General features: G+C 47.0%; 1 protein-coding gene across 4 annotated transcripts in view; it reads right to left on the bottom strand.

Moving 5' to 3' along the window:
- LOC119116691 (neuronal PAS domain-containing protein 3) overlaps positions 1–14,369 on the bottom strand; it is an 81,818-nt gene that overhangs the window by 9,497 nt on the left and 57,952 nt on the right. For all 4 annotated transcript variants that reach the window (XM_037242315.1, XM_037242318.1, XM_037242316.1 and 1 more), the window contains 2 exons: positions 720–838; positions 440–633 (listed from right to left, as the gene is read on the bottom strand). In XM_037242315.1, coding sequence (XP_037098210.1) covers positions 440–633; positions 720–838 — 313 coding nt within the window. The remainder of the gene's footprint in view (positions 1–439; positions 634–719; positions 839–14,369) is intronic.

Below are 14,369 nucleotides of genomic sequence, written 5' to 3' on the forward strand. Positions count from 1 at the left end.
ACTTTTCAGCTGTCCTGAGTCACCATTTCTGCCTCTTCTGTGTTGTGTATACTACCGATGAAAGTGCGTCGGTCAGCACACGTGAAAAGCACAGGCTTTGATTGGTTACCATAACGCTGCCTTAGCCAATCGCTCACTGACTTGTTAGTTAACCCGGAAACTACTCACTTGCCTGAGGCTCGTCCACCCAGCCTGCAGCTGAAGGGGAGCTAAATTGCCAATTCCCCAGACAGTGATAAAACCGCTTTGCAGCGCAATTTATTTTTAGGGGGAAAGGAGGCTTGAGACATAAATTAATGCCGCCCATGTTGCCCATGCCAAAAACCGCTTCTGTCCACACCGAATATTTTATTTTAAATTGTTTGCGTCTCCATGAGAAGAATTTGCATGGGTGCAATGGCGACACATTGATTCGTTTGCCTTTATCTTGTTAGTTCACCTGTTTTCGCAGTAGACAATCTTGAGGTCCATGTTGACGCGCGTGACAAACATCTGACAGTCGATGCGCACCTCATTGATGGTGGGCGGCGGCAGGGCGTGCGCTACCACCACCATACCCATGATCTGATTGGGTGTTGAGCGGCCGTGCGTCAGCGCCATGCGGATGCGCAGGCGACCGGTCACGTGGATCACCTGAGGCACAAACAAATTCACAGGCATTTCAGCCAACCGGGAAGCCTGAAGAATGAGGCCAAGCCAGGCCAGGCGAGCCGAGCCACCTTGTATCCTGACGACTTGATGTGGACGCCTCTCTTGGTGAGCGTGGACTTCATTCGGATGAAGAAAGAACGCTCCAGGTAGTCGTCTGGAGACAGGTTACCGGGACTGCTCGACTCCGCTGAAAGCACAACGTTGGTTCAAAATAAACACCCTCTGTCAAACACACGGCGACTTCTGCGACATTGTTGAAGAGAGGATGACGGCAAGCCCACGTGTCGAGGGAGGACGCCGCACACCGGGCCGAGCAGGACCGAATTCATGCCGATGCATACTTGTGCTCATCTCGTCTGTAGCGAGAGCATGTAATAGAGATGTTACAGGAGAACTACAGGTGGTCAAATGTCGGAGCTTGGTCGCCACGCAGCTAACGCTCGCCACGCAGCTAACGTTCACCATGCAGCAGTAAGTCGTGATCCTTTTTCCAGTTTTTGCTGTTACTTTGTTGCCACAGACGGTCCATTCCTGTGCAGTTTTTGTTGTTACTTTGTTGCCACAGACGGTCCATTCCTGTGCAGTTTTGTTGTTACTTTGTTGCCACAGATGTTCCATTCCTGTGCAGTTTATTTCGCAACTTTCTTTCGCTGCGTTGCAGCGAGGATTTGTGTTGTGGTATTTTTGCCAGTTATTATTAAACCTTGGTTCCAACATTTCCAACTCCGCCAAGGTTTTCAAGAGTGAAAGAAACTAACGTGGAGTGTCAAGATCTGTCACAGTTCGTTTCCTTGTTTTAATGTTGTCATAGTTTCGGTTCGCATGTCTGTGGGCTCGCCCCTCCCCTCCTGTGCCCTGATCAGTGTGATCACCCTCACCTGCCTCTCGTTAGCTGTCTTGTATTTAAGCCTTGTCTGCCCCTCACTCCCCTGTCGGATTGTTTGCGTCTCATGTCTTCTTGTTTCTTATTTCTCTAGTTGCTTATCTGTTCTCGTCTTGTTTCGTCTTTCTGTTCAGTTATTCGCATCCCTAGTCGAGCATCTATAGCAGGGGTGGCCAACCCGCGGCTCGCGAGCCGCATGCGGCTCTTTGCCGGGTTTCATGCGGCTCCTTTACGTTCGGCTCGCGAGCCGCATGCGGCTCCTTGCCGGGTTTTACGCGGCTCCTTTACGTTCATATCAACATTTGTGGGTTTATTTGTTTGTTTTTGTGCGTGTTCGCTTCGCTTGAGTTCAATATGGTATTTTCGTCAAACGCTGCGTGTTCGCTTCACTTGAGTTCAATATGGTATTTTCGTCCAAACGCGCATGCGCATGAGGTGAAATCCCGCAAAGGAGGAGGGGCAAACCCATTCGGGGGGGGGGAATGTGGCTCTTTGCGGTACACAGTAAAAAAATGTGGCTCTTAGTCTCTGACTGGTTGGCCACCCCTGATCTATAGCACCAATGTCAAACTCAAGGCCCGGGGGCCAGATATGGCCCACCACATCAATCTATGTGGCCCGCGAAGACAAATTGTGCATCAAATTCGTGTCATTACTAGAATTGCAAATTGTCTTCACTTTTAATATATTTTTTTTAAATATTTGACCAGTTTTTACTCGTCTGATTTGAAAACGAGTTATTTTTCAGTTTGTTTTGTAGCTTTTACTGTATATAACATGAGGTGCTCATACATTTATTTGGGTTGACAGTCATAATGGCCCTCCGAAAGAAGCTATGACTACAATGCGGCCCGCGGAAAAAATGAGTTTGACACCCCTGATCTATAGTCTGTCTTTTGAGTTTGTTCAATAAACCCTGGTCCAAGCTTCATTTGGTCGCCCAGCTCCATTCACTTCATGACAGAACAATCCGACCAATTCAGCAACCAGCGCTTTGACCAACCGTTGCCGGCTCCCGCAACTGCATGGTCCCCACAGAGCTGGGGCTCCAGCGGCGCAAGACGCATGGCCGCCCCCCGACCCAGTTTCGACGGCGCGGATGCTGCGGCCGCCACCAGTTCCGGCGGCGTGGATCCACCGGACGTCACCCAGTCGGCCTTTGGCGGTGTGTGATGTGCGGCCGCCACCCGACCCAGTTCCAGCGACACAAGACGCACGGCCGCCCCCTGACCCAGTTCTGACAACGCGGATGCTGCGACCGCCACCAGTTCCGGCGGCGCGGATCCAGCGGCCGTCACCCAGTCGGCTTTCAGCGGCGCAAGAAGCATGGCCGCCCCCCGACCCAGTTCCGACGGCGCGGATGCTGCGGCCGTCACCAGTTCCGGCGGCGCGGATCCAGCGGCTGTCACCCAGTCAGCCTTCGGCGCCGCGTGACGTGCGGCCGCCTCCCCATTCCCTCCCGCCCCTTGTTGGACAGTTTTGGATTTTTTTCTTTCTTGGGACGGCGGGAGCCGTCCCTTGAGGAGGGGGGCACTGTCAAGATCTGTCACAGTTCGTTTCCTTGTTTTAATGTCATAGTTTCGGTTCGCGTGTCTGTGGGCTCTCCCCTCCCCTCCTGTGCCCTGATCAGTGTGATCACCCTCACCTGCTTCTCGTTAGCTGCCTTGTATTTAAATCCTGTCTGCCCCTCACTCCCCTGTCGTATTGTTTGCGTCTCATGTCTTGTTTCTCTAGTTGCTTGTCTGTTCTCGTCTTGTTTCGTCTATCTGTTCAGTTATTCTCGTCCCTAGTCGAGTTCGTTCAATAAACCCTGATCCAAGCTGCATTTGGTCGCCCAGCTCCATTCACTTCATGACATGGAGAGGAATTAACAAAACCAAGGATCTCAAGAGTGAAAGGAAATACAAGAAAACTAAACCGATCTAAGCAGATCGTGAACCGGCAAATTTGTTAGCAGACAGCTAATAGCTGATTTACGGGGGAACAGCGGATTGAGCTGTCAGAGATAGCTGGGACCAACGTGAGCAATATGGGGCCGAAAAAAAACTGACCATGACCACGGAGGAGGTCGAGGACATAAAAAAGTCACTTGACTTCCTTTCGGAAGAAGTTTCTGCTCTGAGGATGCAGCAGAAAAACATCTTGGCACTGGTGGAAGAGGTAAAGATGCACCTGCGTGAAGCTCGCCCCCCACCCCACGCAAAATCTAAGGAAAATAGTCTTTCTCGTTTGTGCTTCTTTTGTGGTGGTTTGTGCCATAAAAATTTTCGTTTGTGCTGCAATGGTTTTTTAGTTATGAAAGATTATTTTATAGGTCATCCAGAGTTCACCCAGACCCCATCTGCTCAAAATTAACCCAAAATGGTACCGTTCGTTTGTGCTTCACTTGTGCTGGTTTGTGCTGCAAAAACGTACGTTTGTGCTGCTATGGTTTCGTAGATATTACACATTTAATTTATAGCGATGACGTCACTCAGCCCCCCATTTACTTCCAAATGGAACCAAAATGGTACCGTTCGTTTGTGCTGGTTTGTGCCGCAAACATTTTTGTTTGTGCTGCTACGGTTTCGTAGATATTACACATTTAATCTATAGTGATGACGTCACTCAGCCCCCTATTTAATTCCAAATGGACCCAAAATGGTACCGTTCGTTTGTGCTGGTTTGTGCTGCAAAAACCTTCGTTTTTGCTGCTACGGTTTCGTAGATATTGCACATTTAATCTATAGTGATGATGTCACGTAGCACCCCCCCCCCATTCACTTCCAAATGGACCCAAAATGGTACCGTTCGTTTGTGCTGGTTTGTGCCGCAAAAACTTTAGTTTGTGCTGCTACGGTTTCGTAGATATTACACATTTAATTTATAGCGATGACGTCACTCAGCGCCCCATTTACTTCCAAATGGACTCAAATAGTACCGTTCGTTTGTGCTTCGTTTGTGCTGGTTTGTGCTGCAAAAACTTTCGTTTGTGCTGCTACGGTTTCGTAGATATTGTACATTTAATTGGGGGGCTGTGACGGCATCGCTATAAATTAAATGTGTTATACCTACGAAACCGTAGCTGCACCCTTCCGGGCCTTGAGTTTGACACCTGTGATTTAAACACATTCAAACTAATAATATAAATATAAATTAATATAATTACTATTTCTGAGACCTGGATTACGACTGAGAAGAGAATGGATTTTGAGATGGAAGGCTATGAATTCATACATAACAGACAGAGTAAAGGTGGGGGTGGTGTTGCAATCTATGTTGATTTGAATATGAAATTCAAGATTGTAGAGGCTATGACACAAGTGGTGGACAACCTTCTTGAATGTCTCACAATACAGCGTTGAAAAGAAAAAAGATATTATAAGCTATGTCTATAGAGCTCCTGGTTCTAGCATTGACACGTTCACAGAATGGATAGAAACGTGTGATAATACAAAAAGGCAACAGTAATATCTTTATTTGCGGGGATTATAACATTGATATATTAAATCCAAATAAGCAACAAATTATTGATGATTTTTTAAATTTAATGCATAGCCTGAGTCTCTTTCCTACAATCACTAGACCCACTAGAGCAGGGGTGGCCAACCAGTCAGAGACTAAGAGCCACATTTTTTACTGTTACCGCAAAGAGCCACATCATGCACGTGAGTACACATGAACATCACCCCATCCCTTCCTCTTACACACGCACGCACGCACACACCCACACATACACCTCTGCTCAGCCAAATTTATTGTGTGACATTATCATGTCACGCACCAACATGATAATGACATAAATTGACTCCTACAGTACTAAGACCACAGACCACATTTTCAACAATGAACATTGTGTGCATTGTCTCACACAGACAAACTCTCAGTTCAACAAAGTCCACAAACAAAAACAAGTTTTTTCACTTACTATATGTGGCGGGACAGACCATTCGTTTTAGTTTGTCGTTTTAAGGAGACAAGATTTCAATAACGTCACTGAGGCATGTTTTAACGAACTCCCCTTCATTGTATGGCTTTTTAGCCCGTGCAATGTTCCTAGCCAGTTGAAACAATGCAAGCGTGACAGTCTGAGTGCTTCGTAATGTTTTTGAAAAACTGTACCTGTTTTTCTGCCTGATTTTTCAGTGTCCAACTTGCGCTTGCGAAATTCAGTCCCTTTTGGAAAGTCCTTATCGATATTAGCATGAAGTGAGCTCAAGTGGTGCTGAAGATTTGAAGCTTTTAAATGCGCTAATGACGTCCGACATATCAGGCAGAATGGCTTGCCATTGCGTTCAACAAAATAATATATACTTTCCCACTCTGTTAAAAACATCCTGTGTTCATCTTCATATATTCATTTAGCTGTGCATTTTTTCCTTGCCATTTTGAGAGCAAAATTGACACTCCTCGAATGGGTTTGTCCCTCCTCATTTGCGGGATTTCACCTCACGTGCATGCGCGTTTGACCAAAATACCATATTGAACTCAAGCGAAGCAAACCACGCACAAAAACTGGTCAAGAGGAAATGCTCAACAAAATACATGAAGGCCACCAAGGCATAACAAAGTGTGTTGCCAGAGCGCAGCAGTCCAAGTGGTGGATAGGTCTGACCAAACAGATCAAAATAAGAGTTGCCTGAACACGGCATGTTACACATGTCAAGTCCGTGTCGTGGGACGCTCGCTCAGCCACACCCCTTTCATCACCGCAATGTCTATTACCTGCTTCCTCTTGTTACCTAAGCCCTGCCCGTGTGTTTCTCCCTGTCGGTGTCTACTGTTGTCTCCCGTCTGTGTCTGCGCCTAGTGTTCCTGTCCTGCTCGTCCAGTTTCCCCCCGGTTTTGTCTGGAGGCTCACGGTCAGATTCTGTTCCGTGTCCGAATGGACTGCTGTTTGGCTGTCTGCTGGTCGTGAGTCTCTATCGCGCCTGTGTCTGTGTTCGCCCACTCCCCTTACCTTCAATAAACCCTGGTCCAAGCTACATTTGGTCGCCCTGCTATACTCATCCATGACAACACAGGCCATGTCCCGTACGCATGCGCAGACACACACTCAAAGCAAACGCATACAAGTAGCACATAAACACGCACGCACGCACAGGTTTCCATTGAAAGAAGTCTGGAGGGTTGCGACGTGCAGCGAAAGATGTAAGAGGGGGAAAAGGACATGTAGAAAGATAATGACGAGGAGGAGGAAAGACAAACAAATGATGAAGAAGACAAGGATGAGGAGGGGAGCGAGTGTTCAGAGGTGCTGCTTGTTTTCTGTTTCTCATTTTACGGGCAAAGTGTCTTGAGGGACACAGTTCCTCCAAGACAAAGATTAGCCTGAAAGGCAGCAGGTGGCGCCGCACGACTTGGGAGCTCATTATTATCAAATGGATATTTATAGAATTATCATTTGCGCTGTAAAACTTTGGTGGCCTTTGAAGTACAAAGCGTTCATTAGGAAGAAGCAAGACGCCTGGACAAAACCCACCACGGCAAGGCTACGTGACGGCGCCAGGTCTCTGCGGGCCATCGCCGTCTTTGTGAAGCCAAAACATGGCCGCTTGCTTGTGAAGCTTCATTGCGTCGCACTGATAACAAGCTAACGTAACCGGGTGTCAAGGTCGCAAAAATGAACGAGTCCTTCAAAGACAAGCTTCACTTTTCTTCAAGGAACTAGCTCGCAATCAATATGCTAATGTAGCTACTTGCTATTGCAGGAGCTTCATAGCATCAATCGGCTAGCGTAGCCAGCTGCTATCAACACACTAACGCAATTACTCAGGCAAGTTAAGTTACAAGAGACCACCGACATGCTAACATGGCTCGTCGCTACATCAGCGCTATAAACATCCTAGCTAACTGCTAGGTCACACTTTACTGGCTATACAGCATCAATCTACTTGCTGCCCCCCATCAATGTGCCAAACTGTGTTCAAATGTGTCTCCATGATGTCCAGGGAGTGACAAAGACAGGAAGAGGACAAGAACCGGAAGTGGAATTTTCAATAAATGGAAAACTGACGATTGAGAAAGTGGAAAAACACAGGAAACTGCAATGACGGGAAATGGAAAAAACAGAAAGGGAGAAAGGAAGGAATCAGGAAGTGTATAGCATTTACAATATCGCAATTTGCTAACAAAATTAGCGTTGAGACAGACCACGATCTAACAGCTTGCCAGCAGCTGAGACTGACTGTTATGATGCTAACTTAGCGAGCTGCTAATTATCAGTTACAGTTACAAAAACGTTTCGTCCACCAAGGGGCGTCGTGGTCATGTTTTTTTTAGGTCCCAGCTTATTTTTCCTGTATGCTGCTTTTTCCCCACAATGCAACACATCAGCTAGGGACTACTCCTCTTTTAATTGAATGGAACCTCTAGAACAGTGGTCCCCAACCACCGGGCCGCGGACCGGTACCGGTCCGTGGGTCACTTTGTACCGGGCCGCCAAGCCACACAGAAAAAAAATAAAAAATTGTTTTAATCGACGATCAATTAATTCAGGTCAAGACGCTCGTCCCGGTCACGTGACATGTTTCCCCAGTCGAGCCCGCAAAGCTAGCAAAAATGAGTAAGTATTTATTTTGAAAAATATAAAAAAATTGGCGATTCTCTCCCAATTACATCCGTCGGTTCAGGTCAAGACGCTCGTCTCGGTCACGTGACATGTCACCTCAGTTGAGCACGCGAAGCAAGCAAAAATGAGCAAGAAACAGAGATGTTTGGAAAGCTTCTTCGGAAAGGGAAAAAAGCCCAATGAGGAGACGGAAGAAGAAGAGGCTACGACTTCTAAGAAAAGGAAAGCTGCATTTAAAAGACTATGACGCGCCAAGCCCACTCTGCATAATATGTGGCGACAGGCTAGCTAACGAGGCAATGAAGCCCTCAAAACTGCTTCGGCACATGGAGACCAAGCATCCTGCATTAAAAGACAAACCTTAACCACTTCGGGTGTCATTGTCTCCGATTACGCCTAGATGGGACCGGCTCGTTTCTGAGAAACAAGCTCAGTGCTCCCACTAATTCAATGTAATGGTGAGTTTTATTTTAATGTCGTTTATACTTGTTTTTATGCCAGTCGTATCATTTTATTTCATCGTATTCATATATTTATTATAAATGTATTATTTATTTATATAAATGTATTATTTAGTTATATAAATCTATTATTTATTTATATAAAGGCCGGTCCGCGAAAATATTTCTGACACGTAACCGGTCCGTGGCGCAAAAAAGGTTGGGGATCACTGCTCTAGAATACATTTAGAAATGTCTTGGTGGTTGCATGTGGACTGTTGCGGTAATTTAGTAGAAAGTTGTGCAGTCTCTGATGTAGTGTTCCTTGTCCTTGTGATGTTTTCAAGGCATGTTTCATTGTTTGAACAAACCTCTCAACAAGCCCATTTGTTGCGGGGTGGTAGGGAGCTGACTTAATGTGTTGAACACCGTTAGCTTGTAGGAACCCTGCCATTTCCTGTGAGACAAATTGGGGTCCATTGTCAGAGACTAGCTGGGCAGGAGATCCAAACCGACTAAACAGTTCTCCTAACTTTTCGATCGTCTTCTCTGCAGTGGTTGATCTCATGATAGCCACCTCTGGCCATTTACTGTGTGCATCAACAGCAACAAGGAACATCCTGTCCTCCACTGGTCCCGCAAAATCAATGTGCACACGGTGCCATGGTCCTTGTGGGAATTCCCAGGGGTGAAGAGGCGCTAGTGGAGGATTGTTCCTGGCTTTGTGGCATGATGGACAGCTTTTGGCCAATTCTTCAATCTGTTGATCCATGTTCGGCCACCCAAAATAGCTTCTCGCTATTTCCTTCATTCGTACTATTCCGCTGTGTCCCGAATGCAGTTGCTGCAGCACTTTTGTGCGAAGTGACCGTGGAATGACCACCCTCCTCCCCCACAGCAAACACCCCGACTGGACAGACAGTTCCAATCTCCTCCCGAGGAAAGGCTTCAGGTTTGCATTATCGCCAGCAGGTCGACCCTTGACGACGACGTCCATGACCGCCGATAACTCCGGGTCATTTCGAGTCTCCCTTTTCACCTGCACATCTGAGACAGGTGCTCTCTCCACCTCCCTGAAGTAGAAGAGGTCCACCGCGTCCGACTCCGGCTTCGTGACAGGCAAAGGCAGTCTGGACAAGCCATCCGCATTGCAGTGGAAGTCTGATTTGCGATATCTGATGTCATACGCATGCGCCGACAACAACAGAGCCCACCTCTGCAGCCGAGATGCAGCAAGAGACGGTATCCCAGTGTGTGGACCAAGGATGGTTGTGAGGGGTCGATGGTCCGTCAGGAGCGTAAACTTCCTCCCATACAAGTATTGATGGAATTTCCTAACTCCAAAAACAATGCTCAGTGCTTCTCGTTCCAGCTGAGCATAGTTAGACTCTGCCTTGTTCAATGTCCTTGATGCAAAAGCGATTGGCTTTTCCTCACCACCTGGCAGGACATGAGAGAGAACCGCCCCTACTCCGTAAGGAGAGGCGTCACAGGCGAGCTGAAGTGGAAGTGATGGGTTGAAGTGAGTGAGGACCTTGGATGTAGTCAGCACTCCTTTAGCCTTTTCAAAAGCCTCCTGACAGCTAGCTGTCCACTTCCACGTTTTGTCTTGGCGTAGCAGTTCGTGCAGCGGTTGAAGCAGTGATGACAGATTGGGGATGAAGCGTCCGTAGTAGTTCAACAGTCCTAAGAAGGATCGCAGCTGGCTGATGTTTTGTGGTGGTGGCGCGTCCACGACAGCTGCCACCTTTGATGGTGCAGTGTGCAGCCCTTCTGCATCGATCACATGCCCCAGATATTCCACAGATGGTTGGAAGAACTCACATTTGTCCTTACGGACTCTCAAGCCGTAGTCCTTCAGCCTTTGAAGGGTAGCATCCAAGTTGCGCAGGTGCTCGTCATCGTTTGATCCAGTGCACAGGATATCGTCAAGGTAGCACTGTACCCCAGGCAACCCGCTAAGGATCTGATCCATTGCTCGCTGAAAAAGTGCCGGGGCTGACGTGATGCCGAACGGCAGTCTGCAGTATCTAAAGAGACCCTTGTGTGCGTTAATGGTCAACATTTCACGTGACTCTTTTTGTACATGCATTTGTAGGTAAGCCTGACTGAGATCTATCTTACTGAATTTTTGTCCCCCACTCAGTCCAGCAAACAAGTCGTCAATTAGGGGAAGTGGATATTGCTCTGCTGCTAACACAGGGTTAAGCGTTACCTTGAAGTCTCCACAGGTACGGATTCCCCCATCTTTTTTTGGTACTGGAACGATGGCCGTGGCCCACTCACTGATGGCCACTGGTTCCAAAACCCCATTCTTGACCAGGGCGTCCAAGTCAGCTTCCACCTTGGATCGGATGGCGTATGGCCCTGGTCTAGCTTTCATGAACACAGGCTTGCTATCAGGTTTGACATGTAACTTAATGGTTATATCTTTCATGCTGCCTAATTCATCACGGAAAACCTCTTTGTGTTTCTCCAGTATTTCCTGTAGCGGAGAGGAACTGTGTGACAGCTTCCTTATCGCTTGCCAGTCCAGCCGGATTCCCTGTAGCCATGTACGCCCCATTATAGCAGGATGATTTCCCTTAGTCACATAAAGGGGGAGCTTCTTGGTTTGCCCGTGGCACTGAACAGTCACATCTATCATCCCTTCCATGTGCACTCGATGTCCCGTATATGCCTTAAACACTGTGTCTGATGGACGTAGTGGGAGGTGCCTCATGTGTTTCCTATAGATCTTGTGTGACACTAGTGATGCCTTTGACCCTGTGTCTACCTGCATTTTCACCACATGTCCCTCCAACTTGGGTTCAGCCCAGTAGCCATCTGAGCTCTCACCTACACTCATCACCCGTATCGTATTTACAGGCACTCCTTCCTCTGAAGAATCACTATTTCTGTCATTATCATGGCGAATTGTGCGAACATGCCTTTTCTGTTTATATTTCACATTGTCACTTTTGTTTCCAGCCCTTGAGCTTTTGTCTGTGCCCTGTTTACTTCTGCATGCCCGCTCTATGTGGCCTTTTTTTCCACAGTTACGACAGTCCATCTCTTTACACCAGCATGTTGATGCAAGGTGTCCAGACTTGCCACAGCGAAAACATGGCCCTTGCGTGTTTGGTTTATCGTTGTTGAGTTGGTGCACCCTTCCTGTGGCACTTAGCTGCTGGGCTTCCCGTTTTGCCATTTCCATTGTTACACTGATGTTAATGGCCTTTTCCAAAGTCAACTTACTTTCTGTGAGTAATCTCTTCTGTGCTGTTTTGTTTCTGAGTCCACATACCAGCCTGTCTCTCAAAGTGTCATTTAACACATCTTGGAACTCACAGTGTTCAGCCAGCTTGCGTAGGGCTGCTACAAACTGGGTGACCGACTCGCCCTCCTCCTGGCTGCGTCTGTGAAATCGGAATCTTTCTGCGATTACCAGGGGTTTCGGTGAAAGATGGTTTGCCAGTACATCCACTATTTCTTGGTATGTTTTACTGCCCGGCTTTGCTGGTTGAAGTAGGTCACGTAGCAAGTTAAACGTTTTCGGCCCTATTACACTCAAAAAAGTGGGTACTAACTTCTCCTCCTCTATATCATTAGCCATGGCGAAGTAATCAAAACGCTCAGTATATGAGCTCCATTGTTCAATACTTTTGTCAAAGGGACCAATTGAGCCAATTATTCCCGCCATTTTAAGGTCCTGTGTGTATGGGGCTGCTTTCCCTTCACAGACGACTCCCCCCAGTAGGCTACTCCCTTTCAATCTTCACCACACTACTCACGACGTTGCCGACAGTCCACCAATCCACTCCTCCCCTCGAGCTGAAGCTGGCCGTCCGGAACAAGCACACCCGACGTGGTGACAGCGACTACTTGCCCACCATCCGCAGCAGCGCGAGGCATCAGCAGGGAAGAGAAATAACTGACACTTTCACGGCGCGGACAACACGCGTCAGTCCAGACGTCCTCGTCGCCAGTTTTGTTATATCCTTACTATTTTCCAGGTTCTTAGATAGCAAGAATAGGCCGGACAACGACGTGAAGGATAACTGCTTTATTCCTTAATCACAGTGCGTTCACAGGGCGTACCACCACATCACAGAATGCCCATCCCACTTCCGGGGTTTTTCTACTACGGAATTTGAGTTAGCCCAAAATACACAACACAAGTCAGGTCTCATTTTTAGGAGGATCAGAGGAAATCGGCAAACAAACGACAGCATATCCACCACATTTTAGCCCGAGATTAGCATCAGGATTTTTTTGCTGTGTTCTCACGGTTTTGGCCATGTTGAGCTGCGAGACGTTTGCGCAAAGTCGAGAGAAAAAAGTGGGGGGAAAAAGTGGAATTAATAACCCCATCAACCGCCCCCCCCCCGCGTCTCCCCGGCTGTCACGCAGCAGCCAAGAGCGGCGAACAAACGGGCGGCAGATGTAATTAGTGCCGTGTCTCGGCGGAGCGCCGCAGCCGGCGAGGCAATCTGCAGCATGTTTGAACGTCCTGATGAAGTGACGTCCTCCGCCCAGATCAAGTCGCTTTGTTTAATTTACAAATGGATTTCGCTCTAACTCTCAAATTATCATCAGCGGCGCGACAAGCTTCGCCAGGTGAAGTCTTCCCGGCGCCTCGCCGAATACTAATGGCGCCGCGGCTCGGGGTCGAATCGGATCCTAGCGGAACGTTCGCCGAGCGAGGACGCCGCTCTGCAACCCGTATACTAACAATACTACTTTCCTATTGAAGTTGAAATACGCCTGGAGTATTGAAAACATTGCTTTGTCGCTTAGCCTAATGCACATGTGTCAAACTCAAAGCCCAGGGGCCAGATTTGGCCCGCCACATCATTTTATGTGGCCCGCAAAGACAAACTGTGCATTAAATTCGTGTGTCATTCCTAGAATTGCAAATTGTCTTCACTTTTAATAATATCTTTGTTTTTTTAAAATATTTGACCAGTTTTTACTCGTCTGATTTGAAAACGAGTTATTTGTTAATTTGTTTTGAAGCTTTTACTGTATATAATTTGAGATGCTCATACATTTATTTGGGTTGACAGTCATAATAACCCTCCAAAAGAAGCTATGACTACAATGCGGCCTGCAAAAAAAAAAAAAGAGTTTGACACCACTGGTTTAAATCTAGGGTTAGGGTTTCAAAGTAGGGTTTCAAAAAGAGAAATGCTGTTTAATAATTTGGGGAAATTAACTCCCTGGATTAAATCCGAGGTTACAAGTCTTGGTGTTATCTTAGATTCAGATCTAAGCTTTAGGTCCCACATTAACAAGGTGACGAAAACATCATTTTTCCACCTTAGAAATATAGCAAAAGTAAGAGCGTTCATAAATCAAAATGATGCTGAGAAACTGATTCATGCCTTTATTTCAAGCCGGCTTGACTACTGTAATGCACTGGTCTCCTGAAAAAACCCACTGATAGACTTCAGCTCATCAAAAACTCTGCAGCTCGGCTATTAACCAGGACCAAGAAGAGAGAGCACATTAGACCAGTTCTAGCTGCTCTGCACTGTAACATTTAGAATTGATTTTAAAGTCCTTCTCCTTATATACAAAGCCCTCAACGGGCAGGGACCAAGCTACATTGCTAACTCTCTTGTTAGCTACATAGTACCTCCAAGAACCCTGTGATCATCTTCTGCTGGTTTATTGGAGGCTCCCAGCAACAGCAGAAAGATCGGTGATGCAGCCTTTGTTAATTACGCCCCCAAACTATGGAACACACTGCCCATAGATATGAGGGAAGCCAGCTCGCTAGATATTTTCAAAACAAAACTTAAAACTAATTTCTTTACCCGAGCATTTAATTAATTAATTATGTTTTGTAAATTTCATTTTA

This window comes from Syngnathus acus, chromosome 22, assembly GCF_901709675.1.
Source record: "Syngnathus acus chromosome 22, fSynAcu1.2, whole genome shotgun sequence".
Lineage (NCBI taxonomy): Eukaryota > Metazoa > Chordata > Actinopteri > Syngnathiformes > Syngnathidae > Syngnathus > Syngnathus acus.